The sequence below is a fragment of the Triplophysa rosa genome, linkage group LG7, assembly GCF_024868665.1.
Source record: "Triplophysa rosa linkage group LG7, Trosa_1v2, whole genome shotgun sequence".
Classification (NCBI taxonomy): Eukaryota; Metazoa; Chordata; class Actinopteri; order Cypriniformes; family Nemacheilidae; genus Triplophysa; species Triplophysa rosa.
In genome coordinates, this window is record NC_079896.1 from 3,768,603 (window position 1) to 3,796,212 (window position 27,610).

The window sequence follows — 27,610 nt, forward strand, 5'->3', positions numbered from 1 at the left end:
AGCGCTCGGTTGCCCAGATACCGGCACAGCTGTCTAACCAATCCGTGTCTAGAGGTCACCTTGTAGATTCCACACCATAACCGGCTGGTAGGATGAGGCATAAAAATATTTAACGCTAACACACTTAACGGAATTAGCTGGGAGATAATATGACCCCATATTGTTTTAAAGTGACAATTCGTTTTGAAGGTCAGAAGTGTTTAAGAGACGCACGCATGGATTGAATTTCCTAGAATCTACAATGTGGCCTGAGGTACCTTACAGCACAAACAATTGATTATTGATCTCCAGTGTTTTTTTTTTGCTCAACACCTTCCTCTCTCATTTGGTTGGACTGCCAAACACGAAGACAATTTCCTAGGCGATAACTGAAAGCTACTCTCTGAATTAAACATTCAATGTGTTAAGGCCGACAACAACATGGCATAGGAATTTTGAAGCAGTTTCTGTTTTGCATATTTAATAAAGTTGGCAGTATACACAGTATGTACTAATTCAAAGTTCTAAAAGGCAGAGATGCCAAAGATGAACCATTTTTGGTTCTTCAAATACCTTTTTAGTCAAAGGTTCTTCTATGTAACATTTCTTTCCTACTTTTTTTATACTCTGTAGAACCTTTTTCCACTTTATAGTACTTTGTGTGCAACAGAAAGATTCTGCAGATGTTAATGGTTCTTCTATAGCATTGTTTGATCGGTAACACTTTACATTAAGGTGCCACACAAAGTGCTTCTGGATAAAACGTAAGAAAGAAATAGTTCTGTTAAGAGCCATTCACTGAAACGTTCAATGGGGAACCAAAAATGCTTCATCACTTTTAAAAACAACGGTTCTATAAAGGTTTCTTTGCAGCAATGCCACAGGAGAACCATTTTGCTTTACCAAAGCCCATTTCTTTCTTCTCATCTCATCTATAGTGTGAATAACCTTTTTTCACTGCAAAAAACCTTTTTTATCACATTTGTTTCAAACAAAACCAAGCTGAACCTGGCAGAGTGCATGTTAATAAAAATCTCTGGCACGTTAGGTTTAAAGTTAACAATAATAAAAAAATAACAACTTTGCACATAAAATTGTTTTAGGCAATTGAAGAATTCACTAAGAGTAAAGCCTACAAAGAAGCAGAGACCGGTGCTGATCTCACATTGAGGTTTCTTGCTCTCATTGGCTGGTTGACCTACCTGCACTGACCTCCCATTGACAATCCAGAGGATCTGTGGTTACTGTAAAAATCACAGCTGCATATATCTTAGGTCTCGCCCCTGGCAGCAATTATAGCACATGAAATCCTACAAACCACTTCATTCACGGTTCAACTCACCGAGGGTCTGTCCAGCAAGCACGCGTCCATTTTCTCCAATGACAGCTCCGCGTGCGTGTCTCTCATTAGCGTACTGAATGAAGGCGTAACCCTTGTGAACCGAGCAGCCGAGCACGCGGCCGTATTTGGAGAAGATGGTCTCGACGTCGCTCTTTTTCACCACGGCTGTGTTCAGGTTTCCGATGAACACGCGCGAGTTGATCGATTTGGGGTCGTTTTTGTTGGTGATGTTGCTCGTCTGAACTTTCAGGGACATCTTGGATCAAATGTGGACAGCAATCTTTGGAAGAAACAGAGAGGATAATGTAAGTTTAGAGACCAAGAGTTGGGAAACTTTGCAATTGTTTTCCGTTTATAAGAGTAAACAATGCTGTTTCGCTGATACGGGTAACATTGTTTTGCTGAAGTTCAAAATCCGTTAATGTAAAAGTCATCTTGTTGATATCTCTTTTCTCTTTTCTTTATTGGAATAAGGTGCCTTGAGGGTAGACAAAAATGTAATCTGTTTTGGACACTCTGAAATAAACAAACCATATAAAGTATTTCTGATTAACTCACAAATTCAGATGTATGGATTAACGCCTTACAATTGACAAATTATAGTAAAAAAACTACAGGAATCTGTGTGTTACACTGATTTTACATCATTGGACACAAAAGAAGGTGGCAAAACCTGGTTAAATTGAAACTTATGGAAGTTTGCACATCCCTATTATACACAAAGTATATGAAAAATTGAACAGTTCGGATAATGTGATCACAGGTTATGTAAGGCATGCAGATCTATAGCTGGAGCCTTTAAAGTTATTCTGCCTTTGAGCAAACATTAGCCTATGTAACATTTCCAAACGAATGAATACGTGATCAAAGTTCTCGTGACAACTGCACAGCATTTCTGATATGGTCCAATCCTCATGGGCAGGACCGGCTACAATAACCCCATGCGGTGAAATCAGAAAGGGCCGTAATGAGCACATGATAAAAGTGTTAATGATAGCCGCAGGAATGAGAAGTCACGAACGTGATCTCTTTAATACATCAATTGTTTCTCTTAGACAGCAATGAGATGAAAAATAAGAAGAGATTTCAAAAAGCTGTACAGCAGTCATTTTACAGTACACGTCAGCCATATTTAGGGAGCAGAACATCATATTGACCAGGGGGCAGATGAGTTTAACCAGGGACAATAAAATAAGTACAGTATAATTCAAGTTAATTTCATGATAAAGTTAAAGGATGTTTTCAAGCATATACTATACTACTTTAAATGTTGGTTGTAGTATACTTGTAAGTGTACTGTTTCAACATTACTTGTTCAATACTAAATAGGCCCACTTTTTAGTTTATACTGTAAAAGTTAAAGTGTAACAGTAGTAAACTTTAAGCACACAATTAGTCTATAACTACAATTTTTATTCATACTGCAACTATATACTTATAGGTATAATAAAAGTTTTCATTTTCTAGTGTACTAAAGAACACTGTTAAGTATACCTTTAGAAAACTACTAGTGTAGCAGTTTTTATACTGCAAGTATACTTATTTTAAGTTTTAAGTATTACGTTTTATATCGCTATACTTTTTGTTTACTGTTTGTCAACTTTTTTATTTTATTTTATATTTTATTTTATTTTTGTTTTCCTTCAAATTTAAATTCTTTTGAAACACATTTTTATAGACCACTTCGCAAGATGTAAACACTGGCCCAGAAGCACTTAGGGTTTCAGACTTTATTATCCATTAATATTCTTTTTTACTCTTACATATAGAAATCTTAAAGATATTTGTTTAACATTTTAAAATAGTTTTAAATATTCTCTTGGTCGTATTTTGTTCAAACATTTGTGTCTAAAAACAGGAAGTTCTTCTAGACCTGCGTTAAACTAGCGTTGATTACGTCATCCAAAGTAGTCTATAATTTAATGAGAAACTCCTAAGACGAAACAAATAAATAAATAAAACCAAGACGTCCAATACAGCTAAGTCTTCTTACAAAAGTCCTATCAAATACACTGAACTTTGACATGAAAACAACCCGAGGAGTAAAGATAAAAGTATGTGGAGCTCATGTGAAGAGTCTGAGGTTAAAAAGCGTGCTGCTTTCCACCGCCGCAGTGACGGGCCACCGCTGGTCCTTATTAGTGCTGTTCCAGTTCCTCTGAATTTGAAATAAAGAGAACGCAAAGACCAGCAGCAAGATTGTCAGGGTCAATCGATTGTATCCTGGGTATGACAGAAATAAAGTAAACTGTGAGGGCTGTTCTCGACAGTGTCGGCTTAGCACACAACCTCTTCCGTGCACACGAACATAAGGTCAGTTAGTGTGATAGAGATGTTTCTCCTCTAATTACAAGAACTTCCGTAAAACTCAGCATTGCTGGGATTGTATGATTCTTTGAACCGTGTTCTCTCTGTCTTTCTTCTTGTTATAATGACTTGGGCACCGCAGGTTTTTGAACCGTTTTTTTTTTACTTAGCGTTCTCTGAAATAATCATCCGATTCGTTGCGATTCGTTTACCTTTAGGGTGCTTTCCCATAATAAAACTAGTGCTCAGAGGTTGCTGTTTTATGGCTCAGGAGATTTCACCGTGCCTCCTGCATTTCTCCTAAAACCTTTTATAGGCTAAAAAGAAACAAATGATGACAGATGATGAAATATATAGGACTTAAAGGGTTAGCTCACCCCCTCGTGTTGTTATAAACCTGTATATATGACTCTTTCTTCTGTGGAGCACAAACGAAGATATTTTGAGAAATGGTTTTGTGTCCATATAATGGAAGTCAATGGGAGCCAGTGTTGTTTGGTTACCGACATTCTTCAAAATATCTTCTTTTGTGTTCTGCAGAAGAAAGAGGTTTTTGGTGCGATTCTGTATGAGTTTGGTGTGAAAGTGATTTTCTAAACTCAGCTGTCGAGTTGACTGCAGTTTAAACTCGAACAGTGGAACTAAGTGTGACAACAGTCTTTCTAAAGAGTTGATGACTGAAGTGTCGGACTTAATAGTTGTAAGGTTTAGGGATCTTGGAACGAAATTAAATGATTGATAGGACTGGGAAAAATATTGGACCAAATTCCTACATCAGAGATGGAGATCCTGGCCGGCGTCCTGACAGGAGGCGCTCATGCGGCTGAAACTACCTCCGGCTAACCTAATGAGCTGTGATTTTCCAGTGCTCCCATTATTCCTCATTATGCCATTGACACAATCAACAAATTCAAGTGCTTTTTCTTGCACGAGTTTAATCAAAATGAGACAAAACATAGCTGGGCTATTTAATTCCCAGTGATAATTCCATCATCATAATTGATGAAATGAACAGAGCAGAGATTGAATTGGATGGGGGATAAACAGCTGAGGGCTCCTTCAGGAATAGAGATGCACAAACTTGGGTTAAACATGTAACTGGCACGCAAGTGTTTGACTCTCCAGAGGTTTGGCATTACCGACGCACGAGTTTCCCAGAAACGGTCACTGACTCCAGGTTATTAAAATGTCCAGGGGGGGCTGTATGTTCACTTAAACTGGCCTTTTCTGCTGACCTGAGACCTGTTTAGAATTTTGTTGTTGTAGCAGTCTAGTTAAAATGTGTTGGAGGTCTGCATTTAAATGAATGTCTCAGCACTTTAAGCGTACCAATAATATTTTCACACAAACTTTCTCATTTATTTGTATGCTTTAATACTTCTTAAAGAACAATGATGAATTTGAGCACATTGTAATTTTTTTAGCTGTTTGTGTTGGCTGGAGTTCTGTTCATCAAAAACAAATGATTCTGTCTATAGGTCATAAATACTGTATACTTGTACGTGCACTTATAAAAACACTACTAACAAAATGGCACTGTTTCATCAATATTATTATTATTATTAGGACCTAAACTCTATATACAACCATATAAACAAAACATTTCAAGAAAACATGCAGATACAGTATGGTATATTAGGAATGTCAGGGTATCTGCAGGTTTCTGAGAGTTAGATTTAAGACTTTTTAAGACCTTTTTAATACCGTGCAGAATGAAATTTAAGACCAATTTCATAGCAACAAATTTGCACTTCCCCATGGCTAAAGCTCCAACTTTTCTCCATGTGGTAATGTCCAGTCCACTCACCTGACGAACCCCCCGCAAACGTGTTATTTGTTAGTTGGTTCCGCCTATTTTGTTCTGCGTGACAAATAGACGTACATGATTTTAAAACGAAAATAAAATCTTCTTTACAGTGTCGGTTCGACTGCATTTCTAAGACCTTGGAAACGCGGATTTAAGACATTTTAATGCTAATTAAGGCCTTATTTTGACATTATGGAATTTAAGACATTTTAAGGATCCGCGGACACCCTGATGATATACTCATCCAACAATTAGTGAATTTAATACTTGTTGCAATGGTGCATTTAAAGGTCTAATGTGTCAATTTTTGGAGGATCTATTGACAGAAATGCAATATAATATACATGTAACTATATAAAGACCATACATAATGAAGTGTTATGTTTTTACAACCTTAGAATGAGCCATTTCTACATACACCGCGGGTCCCCTTACTGTATATGGAATTGGCCATGTTGTTTCTACAGTAGCCCTGCACGGACAAACTGCTCTATGGAGCTCATATCATAAATACATGATCTCCTTCTGAAAAGAAGCAAAAACGTAACGACATCTTAGTTCTGTGTCAGCCCCCGTAGTGCTTCGAAAGGGATGGGTGGAGTGCCGTTGGTTGCAATTCACAACCTCACCACTAGATGACACACATTTTTAAACTGTGGACCAAACAGTTGTGTTATTTCAACGTTACTGTTATTTTGCTGAATCCTGAGGTTTATTTTTGCAGGGTTGTGGAATTAACCTAACGCACAGTGTTTTTTGGAGCATGCTATTTTTTTTACTTTGACATCCAAAGGCATTGTGTATAGTCGGTGCTCAGCAGTTCTGTGCAATAAACAAACAAACATAGTAATTATTCTGTTTATCTATTTGTAAAATATCTGTTGGTTTCCTGTTAGTCTGCTTAGCATCTATTTATCCCATTTTCACCATTTATTAACGTGCCTGATTTATTTGCTGTCTAACTTATCGCCATTTCCGTTTGCAACATAAACCTGCAGGTTACTTTACGTACAGTATCTTTACATGTGTTTGAAGTCAAATTAAGTCAAACTGACATTACCCAGAAAAATCTTACCCGCCAGCTCAACATCTAAATCGCTGGTGTCTTTCTGAAACCTCGTAACTCCATTTCGTGATTTTTATTAATTGCCAAAAATCATTATTATAAATCACTTTGTCACTGGATTTATACAAATATCTATTAAAAAGTGCTTGTCAATTTGGGCATTCGAGGTTTTGAAAGGACAGCAACAAAATTATTATTAAAACATTATCAAAAAAATAAGAGCAAGGTAAGAAAGCACTTTTGAACAGTTTGATTTGTCAACTTAAACAATCAACAGATAATGGTTTTGCAAGTCCATGAGAGAGACTATGAAAGTGAAAACACAAAGCAATTATACAGACTCTTCACATGATCAACACCATAGTTATAATGCACAACAAACTGATTTCAGCTTGATTGTAAAAAGTCATGTGCTTGAACTCTCTCTCTCACGCCTCCACTTACACACACGCTTTTGAGTACTGCACGTGGGTGCTGGGAATAATTTATATTCTATTTGAACTACTGCCAAAACCATCCCTGTGTAAGTAATGGTATTTTAGACGTGCAAATGCGTTTTGAGGTCAATTAATAGCTCGTTAGAAATAAGACCATCTGGCCCACTCACGGACGTTACCAGAACAAGCGTAAAACCAGATTGGTATCATCTCCTGAGTCGTTGATATAGCACTCTGTTGGGATGAAACGGCAACAAATTTGGTTTGGGAATGGCACCTTGGGTATGCTCCACTGTTGCCTCGGGCAACTAAATGAGTGCCTGAACATTGAGGAAGGCTTCAATTCACCAGCCAATCAGCTCTCCAAACAGCGCCTTTGTACTGGGTGCAGCATGCACGATTGTGACAGCGAGCAAGAATCTAAAGAGATTTCGTTTCATTTAGCGGTGAAGTCAGACGGCGCGGCACGCTCGGCGGCTCCTCTTGTTGTTTCAAATGTATATCTCCACCCTCCCTTCTCCAAAAAACAGACACCCACTTGCTCTAAATTCTCTTATTTTCCTTCATCTCAAAACGGCAAGCCTTGGCGACTCCGAGGGCAGGTGTTGCCGGAGATAAAAGGGGACGTGGAGTAAACGAGGGTGCTTGTAATGATGAGGTCCCTCCTGTTCACTTTCTCTATCTCACTTCTCTAATTTCCCGTCAGCCTCTGATGTCTTGCTTATTACCACTGGCCTCTGAATCCGAGCGATAATTAGCCGAGCCGAATAAACACGGGCTGCACGCGGATGCATGAAGGTCACCGGGTGTCGTACTTCACCGTGAGCCGGATGGTGAGGGATTTGAAGGGTTGGGGGATAACAATATTGATTATATTTCTTCCTCGTTTGAGTTATTGGATCTGTGCTGACGTTGCATGTGCTGACGCTAACAGAGAGGGTTTGGCAGAGCGGGGAAATATAATTTTAATTGCTTTGTATATGCGGTTGTGTATGTTTATGTGTCCTCTGAGCTATAGAAGCCCATATGTCAAGTTCAATGAGATTAGTCTTTAAAACTCTTGGCTTTGAGGTAAATGGCTTGTCTTTTTTCATTTCTGCAAGAGTGTACTTTCTATCAGTACACAGACAATTGGTTGTGGTCGTGTCAGCTGCCGGCATACAAATCACAAAAACAAAGATAGATATGATAAAGAGTAACTACTAAAATCCTCTGTGTGTGTGTTTTTTATTTGTTTGTGTTGGCAAGGTATGAAGGAAAAATGTGTCTAAACAATAACCACAATGAAATGTGGCGTAGAGTACAAATATGAAGGTTTGCACATTTTTCCTTTTCTCTTGCTGACATCCAATTTCAATTATTCCTTAAATATTTGGAAAATACAAACACTACCGTGGAAAAAAATTAATCAGCATTTCTTGATGTATTGTGGCCAATCCAGTTCAATGTCTGTTGAATTTCAACAAAATCAAACCTCAGGAGTGACAAAGGCATCCAACAACAGCAATGTTAAAGACTGCATGACAAGAAACATGAAAAAAATAAAAGTTATCACATACATTTTTTTTACACTTTTCCTAAATACATTGCATAAAAGTGAATATGAACTTGTTTTCTTTGCAGAATTTGAGGTCAGAAAAAATACAGAGCATCTTTTCTGTTATTTTGACCTGTTTCTCCAGTTTCATTTTTTTTTAAATTAAATGCAAATAGAAACACTAATGATAATTTACCTAAACTCATAACCATAAGTAGTAAATTAAGAAAAAAATGGTCTTCAAATGTTCCTAGAAGTTTTTTCCGCTGCTGTAATTTACAACACCGGTCAAAAGTTCAGGATCACTGACTCGTTCTTTAATTATATTTTTTCAGATTTTAGTATAATACTAAACCCATCAAAACCACGGAATTAAACAACTGTAATGTAAATTATGTTGTGACTAAACGCATTCAAAATGAATAAACTCTGTGTTATATTTTAGCGTCTTCACCCTGTGCCTGGAATTTATCAACCAGCTTCTTGAGGTCTCAACGTGGAAAGCTTTTGACAGCACTGAAGGAATTTTTTATCTATGCTGGACTCTCATTGGCTGCTTTTTATTCATTATTTTGGTCTAAAAAACAAAAAGTTTCTAATGAAAGAAATAATATGTTGGTACAACATTTTGGTCTACAAAAGCAAATTCAAACACACCCTCAGATTCCAGTAAAAAATATTAAAGATCACGAGAAACATTTTTATCAAATGATCCTAAACTTTTGACCATTAGTGCTTTCGTTAAAACATCCAGTTCTTTCGAGATTCGAGAATTCAACGATCCAAACCCACTGAGGGCAAATTTATTTAACTTTTAACAAACTTTATTTGAACTTGATGAGACCTTAATATAAAAAAATGCGAGAAACCGGTTAACCCATTTTGTAAGTCCATTCGATTTTGCATGATTCACTTAGACTCACGTTGGCCATACGACTTTATAAACGAAGTGTCAAAACAAACCAACTCCCAAATAAAGTAACATTAAAATCAAGTGAAAAGTGAAGACTTATTTTTATTCTGCCTGTCTTCCCAAGGCAAGACCCCCACCGGTTAACTGCGAAAATATACAGTATCAAACCAAAGTGCGTACAAAAATATTAATAAAAAGACGCCTATTTTACATAAACTCATCTGAGTATGCCCAGAGAGAGAGGAGACCTTTTCCTTGAGACGGCTCTAAATGGCTCCGGGCTACATCTGGTATTGCTGATAAAAGTCTTGCTGCCGTTCCTTCAACCAGATATATCTTAAAATGATTGGTCTTTACGACCCTACGGGCTGTTCCTCTGGGATGTCTGACTTTGCCCATCCACATATGAGCACTGCTAAATCAACAAAGCAGCAGCACTTCTGTGGCCTTTGTACCTCGGCTAGACCAGAGGGCACGCCATGACTGAGACACTAGGATAGATGCGGACCCTCTGGCACTTTGTATTCCACTTGCCCTGTGGTCTTGGGTTTATCCGAGTTAATACAGATTTAATGTTGCAGAGACTTTCTTTTTTCTCTCCCTCTCTCATTCTGTATGCGTGTGTGCTTTATGAAGAACAGAACAAGCGATATACTTCTGTACATAATAAGACAAATACAACCAATTCTGCATTCAGAATGAATCAGCCTGCAGCAAAATTGCCCTAAGCAACATTAAATAATGTTTGCTTGCATCATAATGCCTGTTATTTTCAAACTACATGGCAAAGTCGTGAAAATGTTTTTGGTAGTAATAATTTTTGGTCTTTTGCTTAATAAAAGAAATGATGAGAATATTTGTGACAAAACAATGTTGTGGCTGTGATTTTCTATATTTGTGCTACGGAGACATGAATGACGCCTTGAATGACATGGCTTGTTAAGGAGTTGTATGCAATAACTTTTCTTACCATAAAGAAAACGAAAACAGTAACTGAAGGTTACTTAAAGGAATACCCAAAAATGAAAATTCTGTCATCATTTACTAACCCTCATGTCATTCCAAACCTGTATGACTTTCTTTCTGCTGCTGAACACAAAAACCACCGAGACATTTCTCAAATTTTCGTCTTTTTGTGTTCCACAGAAAAAAAAGAGTTACAAGTTGGAAACAAACGAACCTGGTTGACAACAGTATCAATAATGCTCGTACAAAAATCGCAATCTAAATTGCAATAGAGCGGCAAACACGGTGTCGATAAACTATTAGATGGCTGACACTAATAGAACACAATCTTTATTTATCTCCACTCAACCAGGGTCAGTGGACTTCATTCCTGTGACTTTCATGGGACGCTGGCATGTTTAGTTACAGGGACATTCCCCCCGGAGCAACCTGAGGTTAAGCCTCCTTTTCAAGGACAATGCTCAAGGATTGCTTATTTTGCGTTCAAACCTACAGTACAATACATTCATATGGTTACTAGCCTAGATCACTTTTATTACAATTCTAGCAAAATGTTATAATATAGAAAATATACTGAAGAAGGAACCAAAGTCAGAAGTCTGCACATTTTTATTTGCCTGATATTTTTATTTGGGCTAATAAGCAAACATCTAGCAGCCACCCACAATGCCTTGGTAATCACATGGAAAGACACTGAAAAATAGTCAAAACACCATAGCAACCGCAGAGGAATACCTTAGCAACCACCCACTAAATAATAGTAAAGCACCTCCAAACATAGAGATTTCAATGTAATTTTACGTATATTCGTATTTTTTTATTCAATTGACAGATAGTTTACCCCAAAATGTATTCACTCTCATGTCATTTCAAACCTGTACGACTTTCTTATATCTGCAGAACACAGAAGAAGATATTTTGAAGAACATTGGTAACCAACAACATTGGCCCCCATTGACTTCCATTGTATGGACACAAAATATCATATACAGTCTTTGCTCAACACAAGAGTGAATAAATTAATTTTTATTGGTGGGTGAACTGTCCCTTTAAAGCCAAACTCATCACGTCCAAAAGGTGTCTAAACATAACGGTACAACTATTAAGTGAACAAACATTTTTAGAGTAATAATGTAAACAGACATTTTATACTCTTTAGAGTAAATAATGTGTTGCAGAATAAAGAATGAGCGGAGCAGAATGCACAACAACAGCAGCGCTATCACTTATTAAAACTCTGTCAGAAGAGTACAGCAAGGCAAATCCAGCTTACAAGCAACAACAACATTCACCAAAGCTCATGCGATTCTCTTTACTGCCAGCAGGACTAAACGTGTAGCACCTTCAAGACCACCCAGCAGATTTCTATAAATAGCACGCGTTGACTTCTGGACTCCATTTATCAGGATGTGACAAACCAGTGTGCGGACATGCAAGAAACAGAGGGAATATGTAAATGGAATGCACATGAGCCATAACAAAATCACATTTTGTGATTCACATTGTCTACACATTTTTCTCCTTAAGTTGCTTTTTTCTGGTTATTCTGTTGGATTAGAATATCATCAATAATGCAGAAGGAGCTGTATATGAAACCATCTGCTTCCAGAGCTATTTTGTAGATGTGTTAATATTGCTGAATTGAAATGCGTTTTCGTTATATTGCTGGATGTGAGAGGGAGACTACAAAGATTTGTTCCGACAAAACAGAGAATGATATTAAAAAAGCAATCAAAACTTCAAACAAAACTTTGAAGGTACGAGTACAAACGCCTTGTTGTGACTGTAGATGTTTCACGGTGATGTGAAGTTTATCTGCAATCAGCTCTGAATGTAAATCGCTTGTTCTCAATAGATGACCATTCATTTTATTTTTTATTTTTCCCAATTCTAATATACAACCAGTAGACAATTGAGTTTGTGAGAATTTGCTGTATACAGACAACAATATCGGTTTGATTTCCTTGATGTTTCTGAAGCAGAACAATTTAGTTTCACTTCTTCCTCTCATGTTTTCTCGCCGTCGCAAGCACTTCAATCAGGAAGAGGCTATGCAGATGAGCTATTGTATAGCTATTTACAGAGTACCTGCCAGCGGGGGTGTTTCATATACAAAGCATGATTGAGGTCACCATGGTAACCCACCAATTTAAAGAGTCATTCATAGGAAGACTAAAAATGTATCCTTAAAAGACATGAAACAATTTCACAAATATTTCAAGAGCAATGTCTGATCAAATAAACATAAAAAGCTCAATTTCGATTTCATTATACTTAAGTTAAAGGGATAGGTCGCCAAAAAATGAATGTTCTGTCATCATTTACTCACCCTCATGTCATTTCAAACCTGTATGATTTTCTTTTTTTGCAGAACATGAAAGAAGATATTTTGAAGAATGTTGGTAACCGACAGCGGTACCATTGACGTGCATTTGTTTTGTATCTGTACAACAGAAGTGAATGGGTACCGTCGTTATCTGGTTACCAACATTCTTTTGCAGAACACGAAAGAGGGTGAGTAAATGATGACAGAATTTTCATTTTTGGGTGATCTATCCCTTTAATTGTGTGAGGTTTTAGAAATTAAACGAATGATTTTTTTTTCCTGTGGGCTTTTCTCTGTCTCAAAAAAACAGAATTCAGATATGCTAAACAGTAGGGATGTAACGATTCACCGTGAGCCGGTTGAAAATCGGTTATAATGAGTGACGATTCAAATCGGTTGAGGTGTGAACTGAATCGCAATACATTATTTGAACAGCAGGGGCCGCTATTTTCACTGCAAATCTAAACGTGGATGCTGATATTTCTTAAATGCAAAAAAAATCCAAGAAAAGCTCAGACAGTATTAGTTTGTTTATATTAAAGAGACTTTTTCTATTATTAATTTGTTATAAAATTGCAGTTTAGTTTTGTTATTTGAAATAAAACATTATTTTATTATACAAAGAAACGTGAAGCATTTAAGAAATAATGCAAGGGAAGTTGTTCATTTCTAATTTGTTTCAACTCATTTTGTAAAAATAAATCGTGAGTAAATCGTGAATAAAAAGCATCGTGAGATCAGAATCGTGACTCGCATCGCATCGTGAGCTGAGTGAATCGTTACATCCCTACTAAACAGTATTTGTTTATCCTCATTTCCATCTTTTCAGGGACAACCGAGTTTAGGGGATGTTTATTTTCCATGTATTAAATGGGCAAATATAACATTCCGCTGTGTTTATTTGCACATCAAAATCCAACTGTTAATCCTAACAAACAGCATTGCCTGTAAATCCACTTCATTTGTTATGTTCATAAACTTTTCCTCCACCATAGTGCACAATGAGCCGTAATAGCAATTCGGCAAATCAAATTCTTCTTCTTACATTTTATTATTTAATAAACTGTTCCACGCAACAAATATTGCACTCACTGACACACGCTCATATATTATTAACAGTCAAAGTGAATAACTCATTCTTTAACCTTTCAAAATTTTATTAAAGCTCCCTCCTCCTTCGGCGAATGCTGGTCCCGCCCATTAACGCCTCCTTGGCCATTTATCATTGGCTGTTGTTGCTGCCCGTCTCAATCACTTTGCTTCCCGCCCCTAGTTTGGGTATGATAAACGAGCTAAAGGGAGTCTCATCTATCTGCCCGGCACCTCCATTTATCGGCGCGGCTGAAAAATAGATGGTGTATGAAGTGTAATTTGGTGCTGTAGCGGAGCTCCTGTCCCAGTGGATGTGTCGCGGGACTTTGATTAAATCCTTCTTATAGGAAATCGATACATTCTTCATTAGACCGCTCCTTCTACAAGCCTACCTCCTTTCCTTCTTACACATCTAACCCACACACAGAGAGAGGGGAAAGGGGTTCGGGGGGATTACAAGAGTTAAGACCGTGTGTTGTGGGGAGGTGAATGATGGCTGGCTAAAAAAAGGAGAACAACCAGGAGGAGATAAGTAAAGAGGAGTATGACCCAGTGTTTAGGGAGAATAGAGGACGGTGATAAGAAAAGAGGGGGTGGGGTTATGGGGGTCAATGCAGAACGGAAGGACTAATGATGTAGGAGAGAGAGCACTGTAAGCTATGATAAGTGCATACGATACCTTCTTTTGGCCTAGATTTGAGTATCCTAAACACAATCCCAGAATGCACTGCAATTGGTGATAAAATTGCTCGAAGATCATGGATGGAGATGTTCTTAGTACCATACACTCTAAAAATGTTGGGTTATTTCAACCCATGGGTCAAAAAAATGGACAAACCCAGTAGTTGAGTTAAATTAACCAAGGCAATGTTTATATTTGACCCAGCATAGGTTAATTTATAACCCAATGATTGTGTTTGTCCATTTTTGACCCAACATTTTAGAGTGTAGATATATATACATAGATGCTGCGTTAGAGTCTGTTTCCATGGGTGTCTATAGGTAAGTGGTCCGCCATATTGGAACAGTCAAAGCTAAACCGTGAACACTTGGGAGCAAGTTGACAATGCGTCTAAAACTGTAGTTACACGCATGCACGAACATTAAATGTTACTTGATGTAGACCCAACACACAACCAGCGTTGGGTCAAAATGGGACAAACCCAACCATTGAATTGTAAATTAGCCTAGGCTGGGTTGTTTTTACCAATTGTTGCGTCAAATATATATATTGTCCCTTTTTGACCCAACGCATGGGTTGAAAATAACCGAGCATTTTTAAGAGTGACATATTGTAAGTTTTTTAAGCTAACACAATACAACAAGCCGAAAGTATTATCTACTGTAACATTAAAAAAGTTACCAAATTTTAAAAACCTGTTCTATGGAATTAACACAAATAAAAACACAAACCAACACATTCTCACCTGGAATTTAAAGATGATTTTACAACCAGAGGCTGCACAATGTTGATGAATCTTGAATTTTTACTTTAACTGTGATTGACGACAGGGACTGAAATGTTGACCATTCTAAGATGGCAGATTCGTTGATGTGTCGGATAGGTCTAATGTAACATCTTTCTAAAGACATTTATGGTTTGAACAAACTCCTAACTCCTTAAAAGACCAAATGGTTTAGCTATAGAGAGAGAGAGAGAGAGAGAGAGAGAGAGATTCATTATTTCCAGTAAGATGGCAGGACTAAACCAAATCAGAAAAGATCAACAGTCAATATTGCAAATGTTAAATGCCTGGCAAACACAAGCTGTGTTGCTAGCCATGAGAGAGAGAGCCAGAGCGAGAGCTAGAAAGAGAAATAAAAATTTGGTGCTAATGACCAGGACTAGCCATATGGGTGAGACCCAAATGCTTTCAAATGAAAGGACAGAAATTTGACCACACAGCAAGCTCTGTCAGCCAAACGCCTATAAAAAGAGCGGCTTGACTGGATACACGGGGCCAAATTTACAAAGGGTATCAGGCTAGCATTCTCTAAATAAGATCTTTTATAGCACCTACTGTTGCCTCTAGTCGCACTGACCAAGCAGCTGTAAAAACATTATTGCCAATAAATAACGGACAGCGTTTGAACTTTGCTGGCAGAATTCTTTAAACTCTTTGGACAGGGTCCTGAGTTAAATCATTTGAAAGGCCAGAAACAAACCTCCTCCACGTTCCTGGCTGGGACAAAATATTAAATTCATCTCCCCCCGTTGATAGACTGTCTGGCCTGCGCTGGCCCAGCAGAAGGCCGGCCTCTGCCAGAGGTATTTTAATGAGTTTGTGAGTGTCACCTGCTGTCAATTTCAATTTGAGTTGAAGAACTCCCCGGAGGCTAATTTGCTTTTGCAGGCAGTGCGTTACGTTCAGTTGGCAGCTACTGGTGAACGCTACATGCTTTGTAAGCACCCAACATCTTACTCTATTATATACGTACGTTGCATCCCAATTTGTATATCAGCTGTCTTATATAGTATACGAGGTGAGAATTAGAGCCTGGCAGCAACGATTTGAATAGAACTCTAGCATACTAATTTCACCATATACAGAACTATAATATGCAAATTTTCTATATGCACTGAAAACCGGAAAGACCTCTTACCAAAAGACCTATTTTTCAAAGTGTGCAGTATACAACAAACAATAATAATAATAATAAAGCACCGGGTACTATATCACATAATGCAACTTTTTTGTCGTCCATTGTCTACTACTACAATGATGATGAAAGAGTCATAAGCTGCGATTTTTATATTTTTCATTCATTTTTGTTTTTTGATTTGACCAGTAAAGATGTTTTAAACTTGGACTAAAAATGATATACTGTATTTTCAAGACAATAACTGTATGCCACTTGCTGAATTCATGTGACAATTAAGCTAGTGTGCAGCGATTGATTTTCCACATAAATTCAACAAAAGAGATTTTTGGATGACGTATTTATTGGAAATAATGAGATTAAAAGATAATGCATTTATAAATGTCAACACAGTAATGCAAAGAATAGATTTTTAAAATGTCTTTCTTTTTTTCTTTTTCTTTCTTTCTTTCTTTCTTTCTTTCTTTCTTTCTTTCTTTCTTTCTTTCTTTCTTTCTTTCTTTCTTTCTTTCTTTCTTTCTTTCTTTCTTTCTTTCTTTCTTTCTTTCTTTCTTTCTTTCTTTCTTTCTTTCTTTCTTTCTTTCTTTCTTCTTCCATCCTTCCTTCCTTCCTTCTTTCCTTGAAGGGGACGTTCATTATGTGTTTTCCCGTCTCAAGGTTAGTGGCTTGACACTCAAGGTTTCTGCTTGGGTTAGTGTATCATCCATCAGAGCAAAGCTTTCTGCACTGCACGCTGTCATGGCAGAACGATCCAGAAGCTCTGAACCACAACAACAAACCCATTCCCAGGAATCAAGTTAAGTGAAAAGGGGAAATACCAATCGCTTACAGTAATTGTGACCCAATCACTGAATGACTCTGGCTGAACTGGTTACCCATCTTACAAAACACAACTTACTTTAGTTGATCAGTTTGACTGGCTGAAAGGAATAGTTTATGCAAAAATAAAAATTCTGTCATCATTTATTCACCCTAATGTTGTTCAAAACCTATAAATGACTCTTTCTTTTATGGGACACAAAGGAAGATATTTTGAGAAATGTCTCTGTGGTTTTGTTTCCATACAATGGAAGTCAACAGGGGTGTTGTTTGGTTATCAACGTTCTTCAAAACATCTTATTTTGTGTTGTGCTGAAGAAAGAAAGCCATACAGGTTTGGAATGACATGAGGCTGAGTGAATGATGAGAGAGAGAGAGAGAGAGAGAGAGAGAGTGTTTGATCATTACCTTAGTTCGCTCACCTGTAACAATACAATGTGATAAAAATAGCAATGTAGTGTTAGTTATGCTACACTGGTATTCATTTGACAAAAAACAGATTGTTACTGGAAAAGCTACACTACAGTAGGAGGTGAGTGACAGCATATCTGTTTACATTTGAGCAAATATAAATTTTTTCCTCATTCGGTTTTCCTTAGCAAGGCTTGCAAAGCGAGAGTCAAACCAGTTGTAACCTAGTTTAATGTTCTAACCTGTTGCATTACGGCCTCATTATTTCTAAAGCTCTTGGAATAAAATAGTTGTACAACAAGTGTCATTTTGATTGACACCTATTATATCACCTTGCCGAGAACATGCAGCCGTAGCGAATCATTTTACGAAAAGAAACATGCACACGAAAAGTCTTTCACCATCTCACTTGCCAAAATGACCTCTTCACTTAATCACACGCTTTTTAACAAACATTTATTAAGTTAATAGATTGTTAATGGACCGTTAAATTAAACTGCATGCCGTTTTTTTTGCGCACAATAAACATCTCCGGCTCTCCTCTCCTGAGCCACTGCTGCGGTTTCCAGCAGTCAGATTCTCTCTCAGGCTGTTGTCAGAATAAAGAGGCATTCTGCACACTTCCCTTTGATGTCTGTGACCCGAAGAGAGGAGAGAAGAGAAGATGGCAAGACACTTAAAAGTCACTGCTGTGGGAGAAAGATGGAGAAAGATGGAGAAGACAGAGGAGAGAAAGACAGGGAAATAAAGAGAGAGGAAGCGAGATGGGGAAGGTGTGAGGAAAGATGAAAAGGAGAGGTACAGAGAAATGTTTCTTCCGTCTCTGCGCTCCTACGCTTTAGAGGAATGAATAGAGGCCTCTGAAAGACAACATTTTAACCTGCATTATCTATGCTTCCAAACGTATGAGCTGGATTTATAGGTCCAGTGTGTCATTTTTTGGAGGATCTATTGACATATGCAATATAATACACATAACCATGTCTTCAGAGGTGAATAAAGACCTTATATACTGTAATGAAGCGTTATGTTTTTATTATCTTCGAATGAGCTACTTCTATCTACATACATGGGTCTCCTTACATGGAATTGGCCATGTTGTTTCTACAGTAGCCCTTAACGGACAAACTGCTCTATGGAGCTTGTTTCGTAAATACGTTATCTCCTTTGGCAAAGAAGCGAAAACGTGACGACATCTTAGTCCTGTGTCCGCCATCGTAGTGCTGTGAAAGGGACAGGTGAGGGCTGGAGTGAGCCGTTGGTTGCAATTCGCAACCTCACCACTAGATGCTGCTAAATTTCATACACTGGACCTTTACCAAAACAAACGCGATGCGATGAGATTCCTGCTATAAGCAATTTGACTGTCTATACCGAACACGAAAAAGGGGCGGGATGTGACAATCAATCACAAAACACAGCCCTCCCACAGAAGAGAGATGCATCCTGTTCTTGTGACTTCACATAATTTCAGAATCTAAATTTATGTAATCAAACATATGTAGCCTGTCCTCATCCATGTTTGGCGATTAATATTCATGAGGTGCAGAACTTACATCGAATGAGATCGTTGTTTGGGCAGAGCTGTGAGCCGCGACGTCGCATAAATAGAAACCGTTTCTAAAATAGCAATGGCCGTTGCTCGTCGCACAGCGCTGTCGCAGCTGGTTAGGACAAAACCTCTGATTAACATGGAAAAGATACCTTTTATCGCATTTTTATTGCAAAATTGCATTTAGAGGTACAGGAGAATTTTTTATATAAGTGTTGTATTTTATATAAGTATATAAATCATTTCTTTATGATTTAGTTTTGTTAATGCAGAAGTGAGAAGATTAGACAGAGACATTATTGTGCGTTTGTACAAATACAGCTTGTAGGAAGAGACGTCAAATTTAATTTGGTATATAAATACTGTATATTGTGTTTAGCACATCATACAGTGGGGCCACTAGCAAATTTTGTAAATTTGATATTTTTTTAATATGATATGAATGAATGTTAATATTTTATAAATCACAAATTATACAACAGTATAAGAATTAAAAACTGGGCACAAAGTTTAATTTAAAGTTTTAGATTCCTACAGGATTTGGTGTTTTGCTTTCATTTGCTGGAGTTCCTGATGATGTTTTCCCAGCAAGATCTCAGAATGTTCCAGACAACATAGCCAATGTCACACATTTGTTTTCATTATATACGAAAAAGTGCAGAATCTCAAATATCTGTCCCATAACTTTCTTTTCATTTTTTAACCTTTCCAGGTTTTAATGATTCTTGGTTTAGTCTCAGATGTTCAATCAAAACTTTTCTTGTACTCTCTTTTGTCTTTTCCACAGTTACACTTCTGTTTAAGAATTCATTCTCTGCTTTACTCCTAAATTTGGCATTTTAGTACATCTAAAATTGGAATATTAGAATATACTATATGTTTAATATAGTATATTCTAATATTTAGCTTTATATGTATGTTAATTTGCCTGTTTTGTCTCATTTGGATGTCACTATAAAGACATGCATTGTGGATTTCTAATATCCTTCAATCTTGCGCATGGTTTTGATAAACACAGTGCATTATTTGGCCGTAAAAAACCGTGGTACTTTAGATACAGAGTCTATTAATTCAACACTAATTTAAAGAACCCGTTTTACCTCACGAACCATCAGAATGGAGGAAACAAGGATATTAGGTGTTGAATACAGACACTGATGTATAATAAACAGGACATGAAAATAATTAAACCAACCCCCAAGCCTCAACATGTGAGGTCATATAGACGCATATGCCATGAGCAGGAATAAATTATAGTCAATATGAGCTCAGTGAACTATAAAATGACCTCTATGTCAATATGATGGCCTTGGTTTATCTTTAAAGGAAATCTATATTGTTTAGCCATGATTTGAAACGAGCATCTCATTCTCGTCCACAACAAATGTCAAAGCGGGCATCCTCGCGGTATCGAAATCCTTATGCGTGGCTAAATTTTCAGTGCCAACCATCTGAACGATTATCCACTCAATTATCTCCTTCTCTGTTTGAACTCCGTCAAACTCTGATCCACCCGCGAAATGAAATAACAGGGTGTTCGTAATGCACAAGGAAAGAGCTACGACGGTTGTTTGGAGAGGGAGAGAGACAGAAATGGTTCAAGTGAAGCGTGTCTGATTGCAACATTGCGTTGATTTGGTCGCGGTGCCATACGGCCGTAGCGCCGCGGTCATTCAGATAGCTGGCGAATCACTGTTATAATTACTTCTCGCCAAATCCAGATGAAGGTCTTTATTTCAGATTAATTATCTTAATCACAGCATATCAGACTCGGATGAACTCGCAGCCCTGGAATGTGAATCGATGTGTGATGACATTGAAAGGGCAACGGCGTCTGAGACATTCGGATAATTATGCACGGACAGGCAACGGTGACAAAACAAATCAGTTAGGTTCATCTTGTGAAGTGGAACCAGCGTTTGGATTATGCAAATGTGTGGCGGGGTTGTGACGAGAAAAAGGCGGAAGAGGCTTTCAAATCAAATGTTTGCTGAACAGAAACCTTGGACTCATGTAAATGATCAGAAAATATAAAAACAGTTGTTGAGTATTCCAAGTAACATCACACAGTATTACAAACCAAACATATGTAAACTTTTAACCTCTGTGATTTTTATAAATAGAGTTGTTGTTGTTATTGTTAGTTGTGGATTATAAACTGTAAACAAGATTCTGTGAGACATTACAGAAAAAACCATCATAGAAATTCCAATAGTTTCCATTAAAATACCATCATGCACCATTAGCCTTTTTCTTTAAAACCATTACAAAATTCCCTTTTGTAGTGTGTTGTATTGTGTATTGGAATAGGATTAATCTGTTCCACCAATAGAATCCACCACATACCAGAAGACACCATTATAGTTTCCATTCAAATCCCATTGTAATTAAATCCATTGCATTTTCTACTGTGTTTTGGGCAGGGTCCTATTGTTGTTTTCAGCAGGGGTATGTAACCCCCACCAAATATATATAAACGTTTTTTTTTATTTTAGAACTTTTTTATGATTTCAAATTGATTTTTTCTTTCTTTAAATGTATAATGATATACTGTAGTAATACAGTATAAATCAATATAAGCATACTCAAACCAAGCTTTTGGTCAAACCACCCACTACTTCCAGCTTCTTACATTGATAACAGTTTTTCATATTTAATAAAATGTTTAAACACCAACACCATGTTTGGTCGTTTGAGAGACACCCGTCCCGTATTCAAGCCTGCTGAATCTATGGAGGCCTGTGACTCGTTCTAGAACCTTAATGAGCTGTTTGAAGTGTTAAACTATTTCATGTGTACCACTATCCTCCCTAGTGCCTTCTTGGTCTCAGTATATGTAAATGAATCAAAACGCATTTAATAATTAACACAGAACAGTTTGTCACCACACTCAATTCATATTTTAATTATAAAAAAGCAGGCGCACCTTGCTTTGTATTATGTTACCAAACAAGCTATAGGCCGCGTTGGCGATAAAAGACGTGTGATGCTAAACCGGGGATTATTTTAATGAAACATCACCGTAGTGTTCTACATAGTGCAAATGCTAGTTTCCACCATGCTCGTATAATACCGCAAGTTAATTATATAAAGCAAAACAATCATTTTTCTAATTGGTAATACGCAACCCTACAGAATAAAGAAGTATTGACCATCCACACAGTCAGCATTTTTTCTTTTAAAGCAGCACACGGAAACAACAGTTCATGAATAAATCATCGACTGAGATGCACCAAGAATTCTGGGCAGTGCCTCTACAGTTTTTCCCAAACCAAAGGCTGACAGGCGGATTTCTGCGAAGACCCAGATTGCTGTTAGGAGTTGTTAAGAAACAATAGGTAACTGTTCACGCTTTACAGATTTCAAGCACCAACAACCTGCAGAACGTTCTCGGATAAATCTTCTACAGAGAGATGCTGTGATATCGGCGACGATTCTGAATAAAGAAAGCTGGTGGAAGAGTTTGTCTAACAAAATAATAGGGAGTCCACCTGACTACACAAAACAAACAGCATGAAAGTCTGACATTGGGAAAGTAAATCCTTAAAAAACTGCTTTTTTTAAAGAACCGTCACGTGACTGATGGATGTTGTGTTTTATGACCCCACAAGCACATACAACTGTCCATGCCAATTCTTACCCTGACAAAACTGTGATCCACTCAGGTCCGAAGTCAACTTCCAAAGAGAATCTACAATCAAAACAACACCATCTGGGATTGTTGGAGGCATATTTTTCATGCTTGGATTTTTTGGTCTTTTAAAAATGTAGGTGGTTGTCAGAACGTAACACCTGACAGATCATCCCTTCACAAACAAGCGTGGACTCTCGTTGGGTTATGACTTGCTTTGTACCAAATGTTTCCTTTCCTAACTGCACTGGTCTTGGATCTGACCAAAAGGATGAAAAGCTCTGGATGTTAAACATCTTTTCAAATGTATCTTTTGTCATGTATCTTTTTGTAAAAATATCCCTCGGCGCTGCAGTAAGGCAGTCATGTGAGCGCTGGACTACAACTTACTATTCACACAACAACCAGATGCATGAGGCTGTGGGGCTGAGCAGTGAGAAACACCCTGTGGTGTTCATTACTCGATAGCTGACTATGCTATACTGGAGAGCATCGCTCAGGGAAAGCCAATGCTAATGCTGTCTGTCCGTCCGTCTGTCCATCCATCCCTGTCTGTTCATCTACTGATAGTTGCACCACTCTTTAGCAATACAATAACATCAAAGTGTTGACATATCCAGTAAAAATGTAAAGCGAAGAGTCTGATTTCACCTGTCAATGCTTCCTCGGTGGAACTGGGAAATCAAGAGAGCAGTCAGGAGAAAGACCGGCCTCCTGAATTTATCATGTCGGGAATCAATGGTTCTTCGGTCTCTAGCTACTTGTTAGCTGAGATCAAACCGGCTTTTCAGATCTCAGGAAACAGAGGCTGGCAAAACCTCAATGACCTTGACACGAGATGCAAATGCAGTACAGAAGAGGTACGCGTGTTGACCCGAGAACACGGTGTCGCCTTGTGATCATTTATTCCCGGCTGTATTTGGCATACGTTAATTAGGCCTGCGGAGAGCTCGGACACGAGAAGCTGGAGGCGTCTTACCATTGCAAACTAACAGGCACAACAATAGATGCTTTTAACAGGCAAGAATAGGAAGGAGTGGATGGTTAGTATATGGAGAAAGACAAAGGATGGTTGAAGAAAACAGAGACTGTATCAATCAGATAAACGCTTTTCTCTACAGGACAACCAAGCAGAGACTAAACTAGAAACGTTTTTCAAAACAATTTTGGGTTTTTAAAGCATTGCTTCACTTTTAAAGAGTTACTTACTGTACTTAAAAGGACCTTAGCTTTAAAACTTATTTAGTTTCATGCTTACTTCACTTAATGACACACAGAGACACAGTGCTGAATGGTTGCTAAGTGTTCTGTGTGGTTGCTAGGGTGTCCTGAGTGGAGGCAGTAGCTCTTGTGTGGTTGCTAAAAAATGTATTAAATAAGCAGTTAATTGTATTCAACTTAATTGCATGTTCATTCACATTTCTTTCGTTCTTGTTTTGGGTAAGAAAATAAAAAAAGGAAAACATGTATAGACATGCATTGAAGGAGGGATCCAAGAACAGCCTAGCAACCACCGTCAACATCCCATCTAGGGATGTCAAAATATACCGGTATTTTCAATGCCGTGCTATAAACAACACGATTATCAATACCGTGTAAATTCTACACGTATCGCAATATTGTCCAATATTCAGCATCTGACTAAACTTGTGCCTTAAGAGTGGCTACAAATTTGACTTTTAGCATCATGGGTGATGCTAGGCAGTTGCTATGGTACTGAGTGGTTGCTAGGTGGTTGCCAGGATGTTTTCTATGGATTTCTGCATAGGAAAGTGTGATAGACAGGCATATAGAGCAAATCTGTTGGATGTATCTTAACAGCTATTAACTTAACAGATTTGCTATTAAAATATTGGTCTAGGGAAAAAAAAGAAAAAATATAACAAAACCAACTTTGAAACAATAACACCTATTATTATGCTGTTTACTGTATGTCAATTCAATAAAAAGACCACGATGTCACTGGTATTACAATGCAAAGAATATGACATTTGTTCCCAGATGCCGTTCAGTAGGGATTAATGTGTTGCATCATTATGCATTTTGATTGATGTGAAAAGAGGAGCATGCAGGAAATCGCCTCTGTTGCAAAGAGGGTTAGATTTTGTCAGAGGCAGGTTTGAAACCGGCGATCTATCCTCAAAGCAATCTGTAAAGCAGCTATTCTTCTCCTGCCCTTCTCTCAGGGGTAACACCAATGCATCGCTTTATAAAGACTCAAACATCCACATCCAATGTTTAGCAGGGCAGAAAGTAGTGTTTCCTCTGTTTGAGTTCTCAGTAACATTAAACGGTAAACATGCTGTCAGAAAGCCTTGTGTTCACAAAAACAATTACACGGCAACAGCGTGTTGTAACCGGTGGAAAGATACAGGAGCAAACACAACTCTGCTGTTGTCAGTTGAACTAAGCAATGATATTGGGTGGGAAATCATTTGAATAAATAAGCAGACATATGATTTTGTAGTTTATTTACATTTATTTATTTCTTGTTCTGCATTACAAAATAAAAAATTAGAAAATTGAAGGTGGGCATATCTAAGGACCACTGAGGCTTGGGGTGGGTTTGATTTGGGACAGTAAGAAACCACCTAGTTTCGTCCTATACATCCTATAGGTATTTCACAACATCCTGTCAATAATTGCGGCGGCAATACTTCTACACGAAAGCAACACCGCAAACCGTGGCAGCAAAATATCGTGATAATTTTACACATGCCGCAATATCACAAACCCATCTAAACTTTTATATTTCAAGTGCAATTCATTGACCAAATAGAAAACGAACACACACACACACACACACACACACACACACACACACACACACACACAAAAAAAACAAATTAAAGGGACAGTTCACCCAAAAATGAAAATTCTGTCATCATTAACTCACCCTCAGATTGTTCAAAAGCTGTATAAATGTCTTCGTTCTGCTAAACACAAAGGAAGATATTTGAAAAAAAATGTCAGTGACCAAACAGATCTTATCTGCCATTGACTCCCATAGTATTTATATTCCCTACTATGGCAGTAAAAGGGCATGAGATCTGTTTGGTTACTGACATTCTTCTAAATATCTTTCTTTGTGTTTGGCAGAACAAAGAAATGTATACAGGTTTGGAACCATCTGAGGGTGAGTAAATGAGTAAATTTTTGGGTGAACTGTCCCTTTAAAGCATCACTTGGTTATAAAAACACACACATTTCAATTTCGCGATAATACCGTCATTGAGAATGATTTCCGCAACCATAAACGTGTAGTGAAAATCTGATTTTGTGACAGCCTTAATCCGTTCATTACATATCATTGCAATTAAGAATGAAAGCATTTAAGAGCAGTCTTTGGTTTGCCATAGTAAGCTAGCAGTGAGTTTACAAGAAATCTGTGTAAATTGATATACTGCATACAACCGGAAGCGATAAAGTTTGTGCACTGTCAGAATTTGTTTTTCAGTGGTGTAAGAAAGCGGGGTGAGCTTCATGAAATAACATTCAGTTTATGGCACTTGTAAATCTGCTAAATTGAGCTAAAACCGTGCCGTGCCGTGCCGTGCCAACCCTGCCATGGCTTATGGAGGCGAGCTAGCACTTACTGATTTTCATTTACATTTCAATACGCATGCTTTTCTGAATTATAGTTCATTATGTTGCTCTTCCTCAGTTTCATGTGTACTAATAACACAGTGAGCGTATCGCTCGTGGTGTTTCAGACACCCACCAATTCTTCTCCATTCATTTCACCAGCCTAAATACATAAATTACCCCCATCAAAAATAAAAAAGCTAAGCAAAGTAATGGCAATTTTTGCATATTTGTGATATCTGGAAGAACCATCCCTCAATTCTGAATTATTAATATGCATACCACACAGATTTTGCGGTGTATGTTGGTGTGACAGGGTCTGCTGTTTTCTGTCAAACTCCGAAACAGGATCTCATCAACAGCCTGAGTTTTCCCAAAATAATAGTCAGTTGAAGGCTGAATTAAATACACCCGTGTTGTTTTGTGACATTACCGTTGGCCTCTTCCGCACTGGCACTTATCAACAAGTGTCTGTGTCCCTGAGATGCCTCCCCAATCTAGGTCCCGAAACAAAGGGCGTGTCTGTGCTGTCAATCAAATTTGTTTATGGTGCCGCTGTTGGCCGGCTACATGCTGACATCGCTGTTGCCGTGAGACCTGGAGAACCCGCCAGGACTGGAGGACCATCCATCAACCCGACAGACAGGCAATACAAACCACTCGGAGGGCGAGAACACACACGTCCTTCCAGTCCCAGATTTATCGCCCTCATATATACGCTTCACTGATGGATACCTCATAAATGACCGATCAGAATTGCTGGATTAAAACCACACCCACAACGCCACTCTTCAGCCTCACACGCTTGTGCATCAGCGAAAAAGGTCATCCTATCATTACTACAGTATTTTTTGCAATTATGGTATATTAGTTATATCAAAACGTCATGTATTTTCTTGCTCCATACATGTAGCAGCAGTTTCAATTCTGAACTTCTAATCCTGCAAATGTGAAAAGTTCATTAAACATCCATTAATCTTTATTCCTCAAGCTTGTTTTCTCCTCACATTAGTGTTTGTGTGCCTCGGTTAGACCGAACTCTGTGAAACTGTATTCATGCAATCTGAGTCCTGTGATTCTTTTAAATCTGAATCAAACATCATAACTGAGGCAGCTCTAATGCAAGTCGAGATTTACAGTATTTTCCTCAGGATGACTGCGGCGCATTGTGCCCGAGATAAAAAGAAAACATATGGAGTGGACTCATTTACTTTAATACGTATAAAAACACACGCTGTG

General features: G+C 37.9%; 1 protein-coding gene across 2 annotated transcripts in view; it reads right to left on the reverse strand.

Moving 5' to 3' along the window:
• The window catches only part of raly (RALY heterogeneous nuclear ribonucleoprotein), a 61,351-nt gene that overhangs the window by 11,248 nt on the left and 22,493 nt on the right, over positions 1–27,610 (reverse strand). For both annotated transcript variants that reach the window (XM_057339079.1, XM_057339080.1), the window contains one exon: positions 1,322–1,601. In XM_057339079.1, coding sequence (XP_057195062.1) covers positions 1,322–1,577 — 256 coding nt within the window. In that variant the 5' untranslated portion in view covers positions 1,578–1,601. The remainder of the gene's footprint in view (positions 1–1,321; positions 1,602–27,610) is intronic.